General features: G+C 33.3%; 1 protein-coding gene across 1 annotated transcript; it reads left to right on the top strand.

Moving 5' to 3' along the window:
* Positions 1-1,853: 1,853 nt before the first annotated feature.
* Positions 1,854-22,456, top strand: LOC149781516 (uncharacterized). Its single transcript, XM_089935607.1, has 4 exons — positions 1,854-2,034; positions 10,464-10,668; positions 12,550-12,632; positions 17,795-22,456. The coding sequence occupies exons 1-4, from the start codon at positions 1,917-1,919 to the stop codon at positions 17,968-17,970; spliced, it is 582 nt and encodes a 193-aa protein (XP_089791733.1). The 5' UTR covers positions 1,854-1,916; the 3' UTR covers positions 17,971-22,456.
* Positions 22,457-23,062: the final 606 nt, after the last annotated feature.

Raw genomic sequence — 23,062 nt, 5'->3', positions numbered from 1 at the left:
ATAGTTTTCGAATTGCTGTCTCTAAAGTTATGGTGGTGGTGGTGGTGGGGTTATGCTACTATCAGAGTCATTCAAATCATATCTACCATCAGCGTTATAGATTCGTATAAGCCAATCAAATCATATCTACCATCAGCGTTATAGATTCGTATAAGCCATTCAAATCATATCTACCATCAGCGTTATAGATTCGTATAAGCCATTCAAATCATATCTACCATCAGCGTTATAGATTCGTATAAGCCATTCAAATCATATCTACCATCAGCGTTATAGATTCGTATAAGCCATTCAAATCATATCTACCATCAGCGTTATAGATTCGTATAAGCCAATAGTTTCATCCATGTTGTTCAGATATACTGAGAAAAGCTAAAAACGTCTTCTCTCAGTATTTCTTTTTAAGTGGTCAAATCTCTTGGCTGTGTTTTCTCTGAATTTTGCAGATTTTTATCTGTAGTTCTTCTGTGGATTTCTGTGTGGTTTTTTTAAAATTTATTTTATGCAACTACGCTTGGATCCAATATCTCGAACATATAGCTGTTTCATGCAAATGATTGATTCGCTGCTGTTGTTTGCAATCAAACATAAAAGGTGCGATCTGCAAAGAAAAGAAAACATTATTACATTTAAGACTAACAATGTTTATATTTTCATATTTGCGTACACTTGGGTAACAAAACTGTACGACCTTTTCAACCCAGTGTTAAAACCATTTAGTTTTCTATATTGTATGTATGCGACTAAGTTATGTTATGCAGACTTTGTTTGCAACCGTAATGTGCAAGAAGACACTGACAGCTTATCTCTTGTTCAAGATAATATTCAACTTCTTTTATTTCTTTAAAATACAGGTTGATAAAAAAGATGCATTTTATTTTAATAACTGTTAATTTCGCTTCTGGATAATTTGTTGGGAGTAATGTGTATTCGTCATGTTTTCACGGAGTATTTTTAAATGCATAAATATCGGCTAAATTAGAGGGTGACCTGCCTTCAGTTAGTCACATTAATCTATTTATGGGTCTGACTAAATTGTAAACATCAAAATGCAAATGCATCATTAATACCAATGTATGAAATTCATCTGGATAAACAATATTTTGCCAACATTTAAATTGTGAAGCAATATGCACCTAGTCTTAAGTTTTATTTTGTCATCACAGTCCTTTCAATGTGTATCTGTTTCTTGTTTTAATTCAAACACACCTTGCAAAACTCTTTATGTCTATTCCTGTGTTCAGTTCAGTTTTGACTGTATATTTTCGTTTGTTTTGCTTTCAAATTTATAAATTCTAACATTTAATGTAATAGGTTTTTTTTCTATTTCAGTTTTGATTGCGTCTGTTTCTGCTATAAATGCTATCTACAATCCAGTTAAACATGTTCGCAATTTGTATGTTATTCTCTTTCCCACTAATACTACTTTGTACCACAACTGCATTTCAAATGCGAGCCAGATAACAACGTTAATGGTCACCTGGCGACAGTCAGGTTAGAAATTATTAATTGATAAATGAAATGACCAAGTTTTGTATATTTTTTTAATGTCATTTACGCTTTTCGTTTTTAAAATTGTTAAGTGGTTACAAACAGACGTAAGGGTAAGCGAATATCATAGTAAATGTTTTTGTTTTTTTTTCCGATGAAGCGATTGATTCATTTTGAAGAAAGACGAGAAAAGGAATATAAATTGAAAGAAATTAACATTAAAAATCTCTAGCACATATGAATCTCGACTTTTGCTCGCGCGTACGCGCGTGTGTGTGTGTGTGTTTTTTTGCGTGTTAAGTCTAGGTTCACACAGTACCGGATGAGCCACTGTTAAGTTTCTTTCCGGTTCATCTGAGGTGCAGAATATTTAATCTTAGCACTTTGTTAATCGGACTGTCTTTTATATCATCGTTACACCGAACATGGCTGACAGATCCCTGGAATTTGTTGCATTTTTTCTATGGTTTTTAACCAGCACTTTTGCAGAAAATGTAGTCACATTTGAGCATACAGATGATAGAAAACTTTGCACATATTTTGGTTAGTAATGGTTAAAAATTTAGTAAACCTTAAGTTAAATTTCGCCTATATATACATTTGTGTTGTAGACACGCACTTGACTGTCTACATGGAACCAGTACTAAATATACACATTACATTATAGATAGGATCTCTGCAGCAGGTGCAAACTTTGACGAAAGTTTCCGCTGGTCAGAAAGTCTAGCTGTTAATCCTACAATGAGAAACATCGACTCCGATATTTTTTGATGTTAGGTCGCCCAAAAAGGGTTCAGGTAAACACCGCTAAGAACTACTAAGAAGCACTAAAATAGGTACTAGCCTAAGCGCTAAAAATTGGGCGCTAAGAACATAATAAAACATTAAATAACCCACCACCACCACCCGAAAAAAGAAAAACAAATGGTTCTAAAGTAAACCGATAAATATTGTTAACACGGTCTTAACAGATACAAACGTGTTTTGAGTGTCAGGAAAGACAACTCTCTCAAGGCTTAGCCCTACACGTAAGACCTTGACGCTGATCTTTATGTTTTGGGCGTCAGGGTCTTACTGCCTAACTAACAGCGCTGTGTGGTGTGTTTTGATGTCGACTAACATCGTAACGAAAGTCAGATTTTCAGGAATATCTCACAACTGGCAACTAAAATAATGGCGCTGTTCTACAAAGTGAAGTCATGTTTTAGTCAGACTTTACATACTCTGATGTCTTTTCTCTAATAAATTCAAATTATCAAAAAAGAAATGGACCTGTTTTCAAGTTTCATTGGCCAACATTTAAGTTGACTGGAAAGCGATGAAAGCCGGGAATGCCAAAATCGGGTTAAGTTGAAACAATATTCTTTAATGAAATGAATACAAATATATTATGCCTATTGGAACTGTAAAGCAATGTTTTGTTTTGTTCAAGAAACATATCTGCCACATGAAACGACTTAAGCATACTTCGGCATACCTCAACTACCATCAATGCAACAAATTCAGATTCAGATGTCAACGGAACATGAAAATGCGTCCATTTACTAATGTCACATTTTCATTCTGCCAGGATAAAGACAGCACAGTAAGTATATTAATTACACATAAATTAGTGGAAGAGTGTCGATATATGCTGTCAAACGTGTGAGATATTCCTGAAACTTTGACTACTTGTTCTGATGTCAACAACATCGGAACACGATATAGAAGGCCGTTATTTGGATAGTAAGACATAGCACTAAAACAAAACCAACATGTGCTATGTCTTGCATTGTAGGACTATGTCAAGGCTATGGTCTAGGGGTAAATGTATGCTTTTATTATTCTGTGAAAATGAGATAATTCATAATCATCATCATTATCATCAGCATCATCATCACTAACACCACCAGAAGCAGCAGCAGAAAAGTAAAACATGAATTATGTTAAAATGTTATAAATGACTGTCTCATAGCCAACGTTATGTCTCCACATCATTTTCAAAGCACAAAATTATTCATCATCAAGAACTTGAATATTTAACAACACTTGAGTAGAAAATGGAGCTTGCATGGTATTAAAGTTTATTTAAAATATATAAATATAAACTAGTCGCTTGCTGTTGCAAGGGACATTAAGAAGCACTAAATGGTATAATTTGGTACTATTAATTTTTTAAAACACTTAAAATCGTGAATAGTATTTGTAGTTAATGGTTAATTATTGTTGTCAGATTATGGAATATATGAATATACCAGCTCTGTTTCACGATATACCGGATTATTAGTTTTAGCAGTTGCAAAACCGCTCAGTGTTTTTCCTGAGCCTTGAACGAATTCTCGTTTCATCATATACGTGTATTTTTAAATAGATATTTTTCTTCAATATAACTATTTTTACATCTGAAGACTAATTAATCATTTTGAATCCACTTTGTAATAGTCATTTTGGGCCTGAGGTGACAGTCCAAGTCGTTTCCTACCTAAAAGGATGGTCTTTTAAAACCAGTTAATGTATGATTAAAAAAATTACACTTGTTCTCATGTTAAAAAAAAGGACATATTCTTATACAGATTATTTCATTGAAGGATTTTTCCTTTTTAATAACATTGGCTGTAATAATTAAAACTTGTCAGCTGTTCCACCGATATGTGCCTTCTTAGACTGATGAAACTATCTTCAGTCAGCCAAATTAGAACTCTTCACACACAATTTGTAAAAAATACTTTAAAAATAACTATTTCATTCACCATTGTGTCTTAAATATATTTTAAAGAAAAGTTTTCTTTCTTGCTTTTTAAAAATTCTGTTTACCAGTAAAACGAAGCCTTGTTAGAGTTGTCTTTCCTGATGCTCAAAATATGTTTGTATCTGTTACAGTCCATGTTAACAATATTTATCGATTTATTTTAGCACTGTTTATATTTCATTGGGTAATGTAATGCTTTACAATGTTTTCTTTGTCCAATTTTCTAGCATGTAGAGCTTCTTAGTGCCTTTAGTGCTGCTTAGTAGTTCTTAACCAAGACCGCCCAAACGCATAAATATCAGTGTCAATGTATTACATTGTGGGACTAGTCCATCTGTAAGATTAAAAATTACTACCACCAGGGATATCATTGTCTTCTTGATCCTGACAGAGACATTTGTACCTCACTACCAATTTTAAAAACAAAAACGGCAAAGCATGAAGGATATGTCCCATATATACACCATTGTACATGTGCTCCAGAGAAAGTAATATATTGCAGACCACCATCAATAGCACATAGAAAACTCAAGTTTATGTTTATAGTGAAAAATACGGTAGCACTCCTAAAGTTGTTCATGTATTTATAATATTTATTTTGGAACAGATTTGGTTGCAAAAGCTAAAATAATCAAATTGGTGAAAAATCATCTTTTATCATTATAAAAACATTTACTTATGAATGAAAAAAGTAGATTAGCATTTGATGTTTCAAGTACTTTATTGGGATTGTGAATATAGAAGACTTCAGTATTAGAATGTACTGACTTTTGAGCTTTAAAACTAGTTTTCATCCTTATTTCTGTAAATGTGCAAATAATCAGAGACACAGTTCATAATGTTACAGGAGAAGGTTTTATTTTTATTCAGTGTAATTCTTACCATTATCAAACCAACTTGTAAGTAATAAATTTGTCAGCAGATATTAAATATTGAGATTCTCTTAAAGGTTGATTGAAACTTTGATATTGAAGTAACATTTTTTATTTATCAGGTAGAAAATCCTATGCCAATTTTATAAAATATCAAATAATACACCAGATGCTGGCTTAGTTATGAATTATATCTACATTAATTTTTCATGTAAATTTATACAAATTATAATAACAAAAGAAACACATCGGAATATCACTAATGACATCCGTGTTAAACTTTATAATTTTGTACACCATTCTAAACAGTGTTACTGATGCATTTATCAGCTGTGAGAAATGTGGCTAACTCATCGAGTAGTAAACTGGATGCTTGTTATGGGGTGGGGGAAATTTATTTGCCCCATCAGAATAGCTGATTAAGGATTTTTATGAGGACTTACAGAGTGGAAAAAAGAAACTTAGTGAAATGCAGTTTTTTCATGGTGTGTATCTTTATTTCATTTCACAAATGATAATAACAGGATTTTCGACAAATATTTTGTCTTTGTATAACGATGTTGATAAGTATAAACAAATGTTGTGGTTGTAATGTCAATGAAAGATGTGTTCGTTTGAGAACTGTGAGTTTATAACACTGTGTCAAAATATGGTAGCATCAGATTAGGGTGTGGGATGACACAATACACAAAGAGTAGTATTTCATTAATCAGTTCATAATGTCCAACCTGATATTTACATCATTCTGGTTCTTTTTTCTTTTCTTCAAACGACAAGAGTGATTTTGTTACAATAAAACCTGTCTTGAGAGACCACTACTATGAGAGACCACCTGTCTTGAGAGACCAGGTTCTTCATGTACAGATTTAGAGATTATATATTGTTATAACCTGTTATGAGAGACCACCTGTCATGAGAGACCATTATGTTTTGGTGGAAGGGGTGGTCTTTCAAGACAGGTTCCACTGTAATGATCATCAATTATTCAGAGCAAGGAAGCAACCATTTCACATGTACAGAAGAGTTTCACAGCTTGAATGTCCATTTTATTTTAAATAGAAATATTCAAGATGGATATTGCAGATATTGGATGCAGATGATTAAGTTTTCACCTTTTATATATCACTGAAAAAGGACTTTTCCAGAAACAGGAACTGGTAAAGGTCATAAGCATACTTGTTGTTATCTATGATTTCATACCTTCGACATTGTCACAGCTGTGAATTAATCCTATACCTTGCAGTGGAACAAGTAAGACTTTTGTCAAAGACAAAATGATGACACGAGTAAAAATCTACTAAGTAAAGTTGTTTGTTAAGAATCTTGGCCAATGATCAAGTTATTAAGCCAGTATATCTGGGACACAGAAAATCACTTAGGCGAGAGTCCTCTGTATGCATATAATAGGTTCGCAGTAAAATTCAAAGACTTGCCAGTCATGCTTCAGCCACCTGCTTAGTAGGAAAATATGTTGATCATTTAGCTGTGCTGATATTTACATTGACAGAATTTAATGACTGAAAGAGCCCCTGATGTACAAGTTGTCATTATAAGAGTACATCAAAAGAACATGGTGGCAATAGCTGGGCAGCAAGTTAAAAAACTTCGGTTGCTGGGTTCGAAAATGTGCTGATATTTACAATGACATAATTGATTAGCTGAAAGATCCCCTGATGTACATATTGCCATTATAAGAGTACATCAGAAGAACATGATGCAATAGCTGGGCGGCAAGTTCAAAGGCTTTGACTGGCAGCTGAGTCAGAAAATGTGCTGATATTTTCAGTGATTGAATTCAGAGGCAGAAAGACCCATAGATATACATGTGGTCATTTATAAGAGTACATCAAATGAACAACATTAGCTTTCATTATTGTGTTCATTTTCGAGTGTAGCTTAATAAGCTATCAAGAAATCATGTTGAGACTTAGACAAAATACCATTCGCAAATTTGGATAAGTATTTTGGGTTAAATGGGAATTTGACGACAATTGTAATGAAATTCAGAAGAGTACTAAAGTTGCTAGAACTGATAGTTGAGATGGGACAGTAGCCAATTGTTAAAAAGTGTGTGATGCATGGCGTAGTGTTTGGAATAAGACCTTTCCTTGGATTGGCAAAATTCAGTCTCACTCTGATGGACAAACAAGAGCTGTATGTTAGTATTATAAAGAATATAGAAATTAAACTCAATGGTAATGAATAGTTTTTCTAATCTGCAAAGTTTTCTGGTTGGGGACTGCAACTTTTGCTGTTGGGACTCTCATATTTTTACCAAAATGTGAGTCATGGACTTCAGGTTTTAAAATCCAGTTAGACCTCTGTAATAATAATAATGATAATAATAATGATGACTTGGTACAGTGCCTAATGTTTAGAAGCTCTAAAGTGCTTTACAGTATTAGATAACACATATACAACAATGATTACAAAAATAAACACCATGAAATTAAAAAACAAAAACATGCTGACAGAAATTAAGGAAGTATTATGAAGTTTATAAGTCTGCTCCTTATGTCAGAATAGTTGTTTTAAACCACTCTTGAATGAGATCACAGTGCCCCTTTGTCTAAGATCTATGGGCAGTTTGTTCCATGTAGCTGGGCCCTGGTATGCAAAAGAATGTCTGTATGGTTTTGTTTTAACAGTGAGAACAACGAGAATACAAGTGTCAGAAGAGGAGCATAAGTTTTTAGATGGGGTGTACACATGGGTGAGGTCAGATAGGTATGTTAGACTGAAGCTAGTAAACAGATGCGATTGGGTAGCCAGTGGAGGTTACAGGGCAGAGGTGTTTGTGAATGCTCAGTTTTTCGTTCCTTAACAATGATCCAAGCAGCCATAGTTTTAACTTTTTGAAGTTTCCATTGAAGATATCGAGACAAACCCGAAAGAAGTGAATTGCATTAGTCCAGTCTTGAGGTACTAAGGACACACTAGTGAAGTTAGTATAAAGTAAAATACATTGGTATGATTACATAACCATACATGGACTACCATTGTTATGATTGAAGCCATAAACTGTCATGCAAAGTATTGATGTAGTACAATGCAGGATGCAGTGATGTGATGCTAAAGGATCATTATTGTAAAAAAGAACATATAGTACAGTGAAGGATGCTGTAGTGTCAATTAAAAGGGAGTATGTATTACAATGCAATATGCTATATTGTCATGTAAAAGGAACATATAGTACAGTGAAAGATGCTGTAATGTGAAGTAAAAGGGAGTATGTATTACAATTCAGGATGTTGTTTTATGATGCAAGATGACCATACACTGTAGCAGTTTAAAGCAGGTTGCTGCAGTGACACGCAGAGGGTCAGGTAGTAAAGTGCACAATGCTGTAGCTTCATGCAAAGAATCCTGTAGTACAAGGCAGAATGCTGTCTTGCCATGCCATAATGGACAATTTAGTTTCAATGTTGAATGCTGTGGTGTACATTACAGGGCACTGTAGTATCATGTAGTGTCATGAAAAAAAGAAGCATGTTGCACAGTGTCGATTTCTATAGTATCATTAGGGCTATTAACAGAATTTCAGGATGAGGGGTCCTTGACTCATGGTACTCAGGAATACCCAGCCTATATCTGAGAGTCCCTTTCATAAACTCAAAAGTCACTCACTTTCAAAAGGATGTAAAGGAAAATGAAAATCAAGTGCTCATTATTATTAATATCAGGATTGTTTTAAAAACCATTTATTATATGATGCCACAAAAAGTATTTTTCATTAAATAGAATGAATAATTTAAACATTATACATGTGAGTTTATAATTTTTTGCCCCTACAAGAATACTAAAAATAAAGTATGAACCACAGCAATAAAATTGTCAACAATTAGTTTCAACCCTCAAATATGATCACTTGAAAAGCAAATACCTGGTATTACTCTGTACTATATATATATGAATGTGAATTACCATCATTAAACTAAACAAAGATGGAATGAAAAAATATACCAAGCAACATTTGTGCCAAAGGAAAAAAATCTTAATAAATATGTTCAGAGGTCTCGCTAGGATTTTAAAACTAGAAGTCCAGGAAAATTAGGAGTCCCACCAGCAAACGTTGCAGTCCTGATAAGTATATTAAGCATACTTGAAGTGGTTAAGTGTTCAGATGAGAAGAACCATTGACACTGATTTTAATGTTCCGAATTCTTTACATCACTGACATAGAGCTCTTGTCTTGTTCAGAGTGAAACTGAATTTTGTCAATCCATTGAAGGAAAGGCTTTATTTCAAACACTAAGCTAGGCGTTACGCCCTTTCTTACACTTGGCTACTGTTCCATCGAAACTATCAGTTCTAGCAGCTTTATCACTCTTCTTAATCTCATTACAATCTTCGTCAGATTGCCACTAAACCCTAAAATACTTAACCAGATTTGTGAATGACATTTTGTCGAAGTCTTGATGTGTCTTGATTTTGAGGTCACATGCATTACTTATTTGGCTATACTTACTTGGAAACAAACAAAACAATGAAAGTTACATATGTTCTTTTTTGATGTACTCTTTTAATGACCACATGTACATCTTGGGGTCATTCTGCCGCTAAACTCAGTCACTGTAAATATTAGCACATTTTCCCACCACTCAGCAGCTAGTCAAAGTCTTTCAACTTGCCACCCAGCTATTGCATCAGCTGGGTGCCTTTCAGCCACCTAGTTCTGTTATTGTAAATATCAGCACAACTAAAATGATCAGTTGATCAATACATTTTTTCACTCTGCAAGTGGTTGAAGCAGGGCTGGCAAGTCTTTGAACTTGCACCCTGCTGTTGCATAAATATGGAGGACTCCTGCATAAGTGATTTTCTGCATCCCAGATAAAAAAATTGCATCCAAGCGATTAAGTGTTTCTGAGACCTTTTATGTTAATTATTAAACAGTGCTAAATGCCTTAGGAGTTGAACCTATGGAATAAAGGTGTGATATTACATTGGCTGCATAGAAAAATGAATTAATCTTGTTACATATAATGAAATTCTCTACCCATCCCCACCCACCACTGCCTCCACATCCATTTTTTCATTCTTGGGGGCTGCTGTCAAGATTTGAAACCTTATTTGTTAGCTACTCAATCTTGTACACACACACACACACACAAGGTTGATAAGGTAGCATTCATGTTACAAGAAGAGACTCCGTTATTTATGTAAAAAGACAACTTTGACCTTTCATGAAAATTTGACCCATTTCAGAACATTGAATTGGTAATTTTGTCATTTAAAATACCTGTAGCATCACTGTCATGATTGATCATGACTGACAAATGTTTGAAACTTATTGTAGGTTGTCTATATTTCTCAATGTGTTCAATGTAAAATATATATAAATTGAAATTAAGTTCTTTTTATTCTGATAGAGAACACCAGACATGTGGAGATGGAGCCTGGATTAGTGAACTGTTCTTGGTACACAAATGCTGCATGTTGTAAAAGAACTGAGGTGACATCTGTCTTCTCCTCCAACATGATGTCGCTTTATCTTGCCACGCTGGATTGTCAGAATCGGGTCAATTACATGATGTGCTACTTTTGCAGTCCTGACCAGTATCGGTGGTTTAAAGAGTGTGTATCTATGTAAGGTAGAAGAAGTATAGTCTGTTTGCTGTATGTCTCTGAAATGGACATGAAATTCAGTTTTCTCCAAATTCTGAAAGACCAGACAGTGATGACTCATCTTGAATTTTATGTTCTTCTTAAAAATGGTTCTGTGTAGTTTGTGTTATGGTATATCAGCAAATAGAGTAAAATATATGAAATATACTCCCAGATTAAGAAAAAAAAATGATAACCGCAACAGCAGCTAACTTTTATAAACCTCCAAGAGTTATTTGAGGACATAATCAAATAAAATTTCACCAATCATCCTTACCGGAAATGCCTGTCAGATTTTATTTATATTTTAGGTAGCAAGTTGGCTTGCTGTCAGTAAGTAACGATTTTTAGAAAAAGTGGATTGCATTAAAATACCATTGTTGGAGGAAACCATGTAGTATTGTTTTCTGAAAGAAAAACTTAATTTGAGAAATAAATAATTAGAGAAGAAACCAGTTAATTATGGGAGGTTAATGCTAACACTTAAGTTGTAGTAACTCCAGAAATGAAAATGATAATATATTGGTACATCTATTAATTAGATATATTAATATTTTCTTTTATGTTACAACTTACTATATTTCATTTGAACCATTTTGTATTTAATTTCATAAATATATGGCCACCATAGTAATTTTCAAGGCATAAATTGTCATACATACAGAGAGAGAGAGATTGAGAGACAATTTCAACCTAAAGAAGATTTTCTTTAGGAGACAATAAAATACATGTAGAGATATGAATAAAGCAACATGTAGGACAATAATTATTTTGATTCTGTCAGAGGAAAAATACAAAATAACGAATGTTCAGAAGTAAAGAAAAATGAAAAGTATAATAAGAAATAGCTACTCGACGTCTAGAAAAGGATTTATTTATGAAAAAGGTAATGGAGAGTTGATGTAGGTGATCTTCACAATATCGGTGTGCTGTTTGTGATGATCTAGTTATCTATGTCATTGTGATGAGATTGTGTTGTATATAGCACCGTCTTTTGCAGTGCATTGTTATTGTTTCTAGCTTTATTTCCAGGATAGTTGTCACTATGAGAAACAAAGATAAAAAAGTATTTACATTACTGTATTCCAGAAAACTGACAGGAACAAAACATCTGCATTATCTTGTGGTTTGGTGCCTTATGGTTGTTAAATTAGGAGGAAAACATAATTACCATTTAATTGTATGGAATAGTTATAAATGGATACCCAGTGACAGATGTCCTGCAGGTACATGTGGAGTTAGCAACCTAATTTGTCAATCAGACATGACCAGCAAAAGTTATAATGAAGCTGAAATGTACAAATCTTACACTTTGCGGTATACTAATAGACTCTATCTTTGGTCTGCTGTATATCATTTATTCATTTTAGAAGCAAATACATTATTATCATGTTGGAAAGAAGGCTAGATATATAAGAATCACTGTCATTAGTTTGGGGCTTTTTAACATCATCCTTAAAGCAGTCTAAATTGTTTTAAGGATTTACATCAGTTTACATTGCTTATAAATATCAAAAGAAAAAGAATTTTACAGGTAATAGTGAGTAGTGAATATTATTGTGGTTCACAGACAAGTTACATTATTCTAGCAGTATATAAAAAGTGGGGTACTGAGTCGCGGAGTGGTCAAAAGTGCTCACCATTACAGATCTCTGCCATCTCAACTCAGTCTCTGTGGGTTTGAGTATTCTGCAGAACAGGGCATATTAGCATGATTCAAAGGCAAAATTAAGTTTTCTGCTGAATCTAACTTTAAAACAAAATTTGTAAGTTTTTATTTCTGGCATAATAGTCAGATTAATAATGATTACTATTTATATATTCCTATTTTTGTTTCTCCCATTTTTGTAGGCGTAAAGTCCATATTTGCAGCAGTTTTTGTGATTCAACACATGCAGCGTGCAAGGATGCATTTTACAGAGGAGTCAGACTGGGTAACTTGAATTTTTTTCTGTACATTTTACTAAAGGAGTCAGACTGGGTAACTTGATGATTTTTTTTCTGTACATTTTACAAAAGGAGTCAGACTGGGTAACTTTATTTTTTTCTGTATATGTTACAAAAGAAGTCAGACTGGGTAGCTTGATGATTTTCTTTGTACATTTTATAGAGGAGTCAGACTGGGTAACTTGTTGATTTTCTCTTAACATATGGGTACAGTGGAACCCCGCTATAATGCGATAATTGGGGCAACAAAATTGGATCGCGTTAATATCAGAGTCGCGTTAATACGGGGTTTTAAAGTATTTTACTTTTTCAGAGAACAACTCACTGTATTCATGCCTAATGAATATAATGAATAGGGTATCAACACCGTTTACTATTGTGCCGTCGTGGCATTCAGTTCATCTATAATGCATGTAATTCCATTGAAAAATGGCACACAGACTTACAATATTCAATATTTTTTCCCAGATCATTGTGTCTGAATTCAACGTTTAATATATAGCATGAACAGAGTATCAACACCGTTTATTTGCCGTCTGATATCGTACCATCGGGGCTTGAAATTAATCCATAAAATATGTAATTCCATTGTAAAAGCTGCATACATATGTAAACTATTCAATAAATTTTTCACACATCATTGTGTGTCTGGATTCAGTGGGAAAAATTAACTGCAAAATTAGGTTAAGAAAGTCAGAGCACATGTATGGTTCATTGCGTTCCTGGGTCTATGAACGGTGTCAGTACAAATTTCATACTGCTAAAGTTTTCTCATATGCATTTCCATGTACATTTATCCTTTGCAAATTTCCAATAATTAACGCTTGTACGCCTATTCGTTTGAATGACTACAACAAGAATAATTACCAATCAACACATGCTTTCAGCATGCAGATAACTTTTGCTTCAGATTTTGTGAATAAAGTAAGAAACGTATGAAAACTACTATACTAATCATTGTGCAAAGTGCAGAGAACGACTTGTGTTTGTGAACTAGCTTTCCCATAACAGTAAAATATTTTTTAAAAAAAATAAATAGGAAATTAATAACGAGTTCATAAACAAACACCATACCCATGTAAAACCTGAGAACTAAGTGTAGTAGGCCTGCAATGATCACAAATCACTTTTATATATAAAAATTTTTTAAAGCTGAACGCATGTACAATTTCATACCCTTTCAATGTCCAGCTAATAAAGCGGACATTATTTACTAGTCAACTGATTGCATCTAATAACACCACCAAGCCCAGCAAACATGGTGGCTTTCGTTTTTTGATGTTTATTAAATTGTGAGAATCTTTTATCAACCACTGCATTGGCTGCTTATTGTTTGTGTATGCAGTTAAAGAAGAAACACATGTCGGCTATTGTTTGAGGAACGATTGTATACAGAATTAATTGAAGACAATCACAAAGACGACTTACTGGCTTTTCTCAAGGATCAGTAACAAGCAACATTTCCAATAATGTTTATTTTGGCATAACACTTCAGGGACCTGGTGAAATTGTTAAATTTCAGGAGCCAAGCCACAATTGTATTATATTCGAATTCATACTTGAACTCTTCCCAAAATGATAATAAACATTTTACTCACTATTTCTCGTACCTTTAAAAAAAGTATTTTTCCAGGTACGAGAAAAATACACGTACATTATTTAAAATTTCAGGAACCATGCTACGACTGTATTCTATATAGTATTATACTCGAATTCATACACAATCTCTTCCCCAAAATGATAATAATTTGTTGCACAATAACGAGTTCATAAGTAAACCCAAATGGCCACGAGTCACTTTTATAAAATAAAAATAAAAAATTAAAGCTGAACGCATGTACAGTTTCCTACCATTTCAATTTTCAGCTAATAAAGCGGACGTTTTTTAACTAGTCAATTGATTGCGTCTAATAATACCACCAAGCCCAGCAAACATGTTGGTGGCTTTCGTTTTTTGATGTTTATTAAATTGTGAGAATCTTTAATCAACCACTGCATTGTCTGATGCTTGCTTGTGAATGCAGTTAAAGAAGAAATAAATCTTGGCTATTGTTTGAGTAATGATTGTATACAGAATTAATTGAAGACAATCACAAGGACTACTTACTGACTTTACTCATGGACCAATAATAAATAGCATTTCCGAAAATGTTTATTTTGGCATAACACTTCAAGAACCTGGTGAATATTGTTAAATTTCAGAAGCTACGCCACGATCGTATTATATTAAAATTCATACATGAACTCTTCCCCAGAATGATAATAAACGTTTTACACACTATTTCTCATGCCTAAAATAAAAATTAAAAAAATTCCCGGTACGAGAAAAATATACATGTATTTAAAATTTCAGGAACCATGCCACGATCATATAAAATTCGATTTCATACCCTTTCAGTTTCCAGTTAATAAAGCGGACATTATTTACTGGTCAACTGATTTCATCTAATAACACCACCAAGCCCAGCAAACATGCTGGCGGCTTTTTCTTACTGGATCAGTAATAAGTAACATTTCCGATAATGTTTATTTTGGCATAACACTTTAAGAACCTGGTGATATTGTTAAATTTCAGAAGCTATGTCACGATCGTATTATGTTAAAATTTATTGGCAAACTCTACCCTCAAAATGATAATAAACGTTTTACACCCTATTTCAGGAACCACGCCACGATCATATTAAATTGGAATCCATACGTGATCTCCTTTCCATAATGATATTAATTTATTTATATGCTATTTCATGTACTTTCAAAAAAAATATTTTTTCATGTGCGAATATACGATATTTCGGGAGCCACACCACGACAGCGTTATATCTGAATTCGCATTAAATTGGGGTGCGTTATAGCGAGGTTCCACTGTATTTCTAAAGTTCTTAAAACAGTGACATGAGAGTAATACTAAATACTACAGCCACATATTTAACACCAATACAAGTGTTCAGTAAAATGTTCTCATGCACAGGTCAAGGAGGGTTCCATTGTGAAGAATCTGCATGTAAAAATCTACATACCCTGTAGAGATTTAATTGTACTATCCGAAAGCAAATCAACAGACCACAGTGGCAGGTAGCTTACTTCGGAAAATGACTTGCATAAGACTAGGACAAACCACAAGCATAGGGCTGCCCTGATTAATAAAGCACCAAACAAGCATAGTTTACATTGTTCCTGTACTTTTAGTTTTACATGTAGATACACATAAGCACACACTTTCATGTAAAATATGGTGGAGAGTGGAGAACTTTGTTTTATTCCAGACCATAACTCAATCTATTTAAGGTATTTCACCTGAATTTCGTTCACATATCAAGCTAGCTGCACATGGGCACCTTTTCATGATTAGAATTTTCTTTATTCAGTAATTTTTTTATATCTTACTATGGAAAAACAATTTATAATGTAATTATTGCATAAACTGACCATGATAGACCATAGGGTATTTTCAATAGTAATTATTGCATAAACTGACCTTGATAGACCATAGAGTATTTTCAATAGTAATTATTGCATAAACTGACCTTGATAGATCATAGAGTATTTTAAATAGTAATTATTGCATAAACTGACCATGATAGATCATAGGGTATTTTCAATAGTAATTATTGCATAAACTGACCTTGATAGACCATAGGGTATTTTCAATAGTAATTATTGCATAAACTGACCATGATAGACCTTAGGGTATTTTCAATAGTAATTATTGCATAAACCAATCATGATAGACCATACAGTATTTTCAGTAGTAATTATTGCATAAACTGACCATGATAGACCATAGGGTATTTTCAGTAGTAATTATTGCATAAACTGACCATGATAGACCATAGAGTACTTTCAATAGTAATTATTGCATAAACTGACCATAATAGACTATAAGTTATTTTTGATAGTAATTATTGCATAAACTGACCTTGATAGACCATATGGTATTTTAAATAGTAATTATTGCATAAACTGACCACAATAAAACTATAGGGTATTTTCAGTAGGACTCGTTGTATAAGCAGGGATAATTCATTTCTGGCATCAAATTTGTGATTATCAAAAGAAGAGTTCTGTTTTGTGATATATTAAACATTAAGATATAAAGTGTCATATGTTGTGATATCTTAAGTGTAAAGTGTCCTATGTTGTGTTATATTACGTGTAAAGTGCCCAGTGTTTATGATATATTAAGTGTAAATTGTCCTATGTTGTGATATATTAAGTGTAAATTGTCCTGTGTTGTGATATATTAAGTGTAAATTGTCCTATGTTGTGATATATTAAGTGTAAAGCGTCCTGTGTTGTGATATATTAAGTGTAAATTGTCCTATGTTGTGATATATTAAGTGTAAAGCATCCTATGTTGTGATATATTAAGTGTAAATTGTCCTATGTTGTGATATATTAAGTGTAAATTGTCCTATGTTGTGATATATTAAGTGTAAAGTGTCATATGTTGTGGTATATTAAGTGTAAAGTCTCCTATGTTGTGATATATTAAGTGTAAAGTGTCCTATGTTGTGATATATTAAGTGTATAGTGTCCTATTTTGTGATATATTAAGTGTAAAGTGCCCAGTGTTTGTGATATATTAAGTGTAAAGTGCCCAGTGTTTGTGATATATTAAGTGTAAAGTGTCCTATGTTGTGATATATTAAGTATAAAGTGTCCTAAGGTGTGATATATTAAGTGTAAAGTGACCAGTGTTTGTGATATATTAAGTGTAAAGTGTCCTATGTTGTGATATATTAAGTGTAAAGTGTCCTATGTTGTGATATATTAAGTGTAAAGTGACCAGTGTTTGTGATATATTAAGTGTAAAGTGCCCAGTGTTTGTGATATATTAAGTGTAAAGTATCCTATGGTGTGATATATTAAGTGTAAAGTGACCAGTGTTTGTGATATATTAAGTGTAAAGTGTCCTATGGTGTGATATATTAAGTGTAAAGTGTCCTATGTTGTTATATATTAAGTGTAAAGTGTCCTATATTGTGATATATTAAGTGTAAAGTGCCCAGTGTTTGTGATATATCAAGTGTAAAGTGTCCTATGTTGTGATATATTAAGTATAAAGTGTCCAAAGGTGTGATATATTAAGTGTAAAGTGTCCTATGGTGTGATGTATTAGGTACTATAATATACATGTCTTCTTTTTCAGGAGATATATACAAGAATGGTACAGCATTTTGCCAGGCACAGAATTTTGAAGTTGTGAGCAGCATAAATTGCTTCAGATATGATCCCACTGTGTTTGGATCTGCACATCATCTGGTCATAGGTCACATACTTTTAATTCCAGTCATAACAGAGGCAGTACTTGCAATGGTACATTAAACGATTTGTATGCAGTTAATTAGTATTCAGAGGAAAAAGTAGCAGGTAGCTATTAGGTGCAAGTCTGTAGGCTTTGGTTTAATTTGGTATTAAAGTTCGAGGAAGCTTCCTTTATATGTTTTAAAATCTGATGCTAAATATAATTTTGTATTGGAGGATAAAACCATCAGGGTGTTGTGATTACCTCCATCTGTCCGTGTTGTCCATGATCACATCTAATAAATGTATTAGCGAAAATTCATAAAACATATCGGTTAATTTGCCAAGATGGTAACCATGAACATGAGTGTTATTGTGCTTGGATTTCTCTCCTGGGTTAGTTGAAAAATTAAAGGTTAAATTTATAAAAGATGTCAATTGCACTGACACGTTACAATTTTATGTATGCAAACATATCATGAAAATGTATATAGTACGTAATTTTGGGGGGGTTTTGACCCCTGTGTCATGGTCTTGGGTGGAGTTGGTGGTTAGGGATGGTTTGTCATGTAGTATTTAAAAAAAAACAGTATGGGAAGCCATGGAAATAGTAGTGAAAATTCAACCAGACATCTCATGTGGCTTTGTCGATCTGATCTTCACCAAATAAAGGCTTGGTTAAAAGAAAAGTTTTCTTTGTAACATGCCATATTGAGGCTTTCCCAAAATACAGAAAAATGATTTGTTGGGGAGATAAGGTGTTATAATATATCATTGTGATGGTGAGACAATACCACTTTTTGTATTAACATTGATGGTTGAAATCTACTTCCAGAAGTGGTGCCTGTTTAGCAATGATATTTAATGGCATCTTTATTGTATACAAATTTGTTTTTTGCCTGAATGATAACAGAAAGACTGTCCAATAATTTTTAGATAGAAGTAATGTTTTTTTTGTTGTTTAGTGTGTGCAAAGTAGGACTTAAGTGCCTTCTATTGATAACAGTGATCAAAGATGGGTCCTACCATACCATCGTGTGGTGGGGATCTCACTGAACCATGTGAGAGTCTGGTTGAATGAGACTATGGAAGTAGGCCAAGAATGTACTTGAACCACCATAAATAGAAAATAGATTTTTATATCCATAAAGATTTCTATTGCACTATGGTATTTATAGCAAAGTTCAAGTTCATTTCTTCTTTGTTGTTATTGCAGTTTATAATGGAGCAAAATAATTTGGATGTTGTTATGGATGAGTTGATACATATTTCAAGGTGAATGCCCAATAATTTTTTATGAAATTTCTGTGAATGAAGTGATTTGGGGGCTACGAGTTTTCACACACAATAACTCTATAATTTAATTCAGGAACGTGCCTGTTCCAGAAGTTGCATTTTATGACAATCACATTTTTGTTAGGCTTTTAAGTTTAATGTGTGAAGCAACCTCTGAATCCAAAAAATCCTGAATGGGCAGTAGATTTTCCCAACGACCACTTGAAACCTGGTTTCAGCATATTACATCTTTTCTTCTTCATTTACAAAATATATTGGCCTCTGTGGACTAAATCACTCTTGAAGTGAAATTTCATTTTGAAATATGGAAACAGTTGTATGATAGTTTTGTAATTGTACAATGAAGAGAGGTCAGAAATATTCAAAATCTTACACTACATACATATAATCACAATTCCCAATCAAGGGATAGACTTACTGGACCAGCAGTTTAATTCTCTTTTGGGTTTAATGCCATTTTTAGCATGATAGGCTCTACAGGGAGGCCACTATAACTGGCAGAGAAGAACCCAGGAAAACCCCAGTAAGAACCACTGACCCACAGGAAGTTACTGGCATGCTTTTTCACATACTGGTTGAGCCTGAGACTTGAACCCATGTGGGCAGAGGTGAGATGGCAGTGGTTGGTAAAGGCAAGGGATTTAAACCAGTCAGGACCCAATTTAATTCTTGTACCAAACATACACACTCCAAGTACCTATTCAACTTAAGTACTCATAGTGCATTTTTCCTGACAATCGTATTGGTCATTTTGAATTTTAGGTTGCCAGGCCCTGATAATTTTTTTGGATTAGACATTGAGAGATGAAATTAGTAGAGGCGGAAATAAGATGACAGGAAGGGAAGGTGTTATTTAAAGCAAAATAAAGAGCAATTATGTAAAATCTAGATCTGACTGATGGGTCATTCAGCAATTGCCATCTGCTTCAACCTCAGGTTAGTCAGTAAAAATCAATTTGAGTTATCTAACCTGATTTTCTTCTTATTGCCTATCCTTAGTTTCACCAGTAAAATGCCTTTCTTTTCTTCTGACAACACTAGTTGATGTAAATAAAGCCTTAGTCGTATATGGCTTTATTTGACTGACAGTAATGTTACAACTGATTTTCAGTACTTATCTTCATATTTGTGTTTCTCAGGACCTATTAGCTGAGGTTTGCTGTACAGATTTTGTATTTGTTTGACTGGCACCATTAAGGTTGTTAGCCAGATTTGGCATATGTAGTGAATGCTGTAAGCCAGGCTAGTTCCCATGTAAGGGAGTTGACTTAGTATGGGAATTTGCAGACTCGCAATTGAAAAGAAATTATGCTATAAATTAAAGTTTCTTTTTGAGGAAAAACATGGTATATAATTTGGTGCCACATTATGACAGTGATAATTTTAAGAGAATATGTATGAACGCTTTAGAAAGGAGTCACGTTTATGTACTTATTCATGTAAGCTGTGAGGTGAAATATCGGAGGCATTTTTTTTTTCAATCTATTTGTGCAGTAGCAATTGTTTCATTGTGAATCTAGTCCTGCATTAGTAAATACATGACAATCCTCTCTACTAGCAATCCACAGTTTTGACTGTACACAGGTGGCCATTCAGGGGAGGTAAAATACATAGAAAAAATGGAGAAGGAAGTCAGAACCTAGCTGGATAGGAACATTTTTGATAAGGAGAGGTGGCCATTATTGGGAGGGGAGTGATTACCAAGGTGTGACAATCTTGGAAGGTAATTTCCAAGGAGAGTTGACAGTTATGGGAGGTTACTGCAGAAGAATGGTACATTATTCTAGGTAATTGCTTAAGAGAGGTGACCTTTATGGGAGGTTGCACTTCATTCAGAAATAATAATTTTTAAGTGGTATCAATTTTTTTGGTTTACTAAAACAATATTCACTCTACTTTATTTGTGGATTGAACGAGATATTTGGGAGGAGTGAGGATAGGTTGTATCCCACTATATGAGCAGGCTTGTGCCTGCTGTGTTAGAAATAGGGTTTGTGCCTGTTGTGTTAGAAATAGGGTTTGTGCCTGCTGTGTTAGAAATAGGGGATGTGCAGATTTCTCTGTTTTTGCATAGAAATTTTCAATATTAAAACCATATGGAACTGCAAGCACCCAGAACTGGACTCATCAGGGGTAGAAAGTTGGTGAATGCCAGACAGATCAGAGGCATATTTAGAGCACCCAGAACTGGACTCATCAGGGGTAGAAAGTTGGTGAATGCCAGACAGATCAGAGGCCTATTTAGATGCCAGACAGATCAGAGGCATATTTAGATGCCAGACAGATCAGAGGCATATTTATAGCAGCTCAGGCTTGACAGTTTCTTTTTTGGGACAAGGAATATTAAATACTGTGGTTTTGTTAAGAATAAAATATTACAAAATAGTTTTGTTATATATTCAGTTATTATAATACAAAATAGTTTCGGTATGTATGAAATTATTTTTAGATTTGATAAGTATTCAGGTATTTAAAAATATGTTATAAAGTGTTTGAAAACATTTTCATTAAGTTGGTCGACTATTTTCATAGCATGTTACTTAGAAATTTTCAGTGATCGAGTCTCTTTGTAAACAAAAGTATTAAAAAATGTTTACAATCCACTTGGGCATGCCTCATATATTTTGATATTTCAAACTTTGTGAAATGTAAGTATCCAAAAATAAGTACAATACACCTTTACATTTAAATACTTATGTTTATATATGTATTGTAAAGTGATAAAACTCATTTTTTTTACTCATATGTTTGATAAAATATATGTATTGAACTTGTATGTTTGTGGATGTGTTTGTTACAGATGAATAACGTTATTCATTATAGAAAAATTACAGTATACAAAATTGTTCTTTGGTATTTAAAGGTTTTGACACAAAAACACACTCACTACTTCATCTTTGCTCGTAATTTACATTTATATTAAAAATTTAAATTTTAATTCTAATTTGTTTTCTGTGCAATATTTTATATGGTTTGATAATATTGGTTTTGCAACTTTTGCTCATGTTTTTTCTTCCAATTTTTGTCTTTTATGGCACATTACAAAACATTTCCTTTTTGCACCCTAATTTTTTTAGAGAAGTTTTAGTCAAGTTTCCAGACGTTATATTTTTAAATATTCAGTTTTAGCTTTCAGTGATACAGCTTGTTATCTAGTTTAATGATTTTGTGTTGTTTTACTTTATATTTTTTAATTTTAATTTTTGATTTATTAAATTTTATTGTATTTTTATGTCAATATGTTAATATTCAATTAAACTGAAGTTTTGTATCTGTGTCTTTATTTGTATAAATCAGACCATTACTCACACAAAGCCAACTTCATCTTCTATCATCAGTGGTATCAATGTAACTTATATAATCCCCACCTCCTCCTATGTACAGGTCATACTCCTCACAGTGGGTTACCTCACTTGGGAAGGATAACTGAAATAGATCACAATTAGTTCTGGTTCAGTACCTACAAAATGTAGTCCCAGGATATCTTTTAAGCATCTTTTTCTATTCTCCTTTTGGTGGTGATACAAGATATAGATTTAGGCATTCTTGGTTTTGATTGATAGGTAATTATTCTTTAGAATTTGAGCATTATGGCGTGGTTGTCTGTGTTTATTTCAGCAACTGTGTGTATTAATGAGGCACTAATGATTTGGCAGTGAAATCTATGACCCAATGTTCTTTGTTTTTAGTCCAGCCTTGAAAAAAATGTCAGATAACCTAGGACAAAAACTTCACCATGAATTCATCTGTTAAGGTACTTTATAACAAGATATGATTTATTATCATTTGGAGACAATGGAAAGTTCAGTACTGAGAAACAAATGTAGAGAATATATAGTAAAATTAATTGTGATTCCAACTGTCAAAACATAGGCAG

Source organism: Sinohyriopsis cumingii, chromosome 15 (genome assembly GCF_028554795.1).
Source record: "Sinohyriopsis cumingii isolate HCF-2022 chromosome 15, ASM2855479v2, whole genome shotgun sequence".
In the NCBI taxonomy this organism is placed as follows: domain Eukaryota; kingdom Metazoa; phylum Mollusca; class Bivalvia; order Unionida; family Unionidae; genus Sinohyriopsis; species Sinohyriopsis cumingii.
Note: the sequence above shows the minus strand (reverse complement) of the source record. Positions and strands in the feature narration are given on the sequence as shown.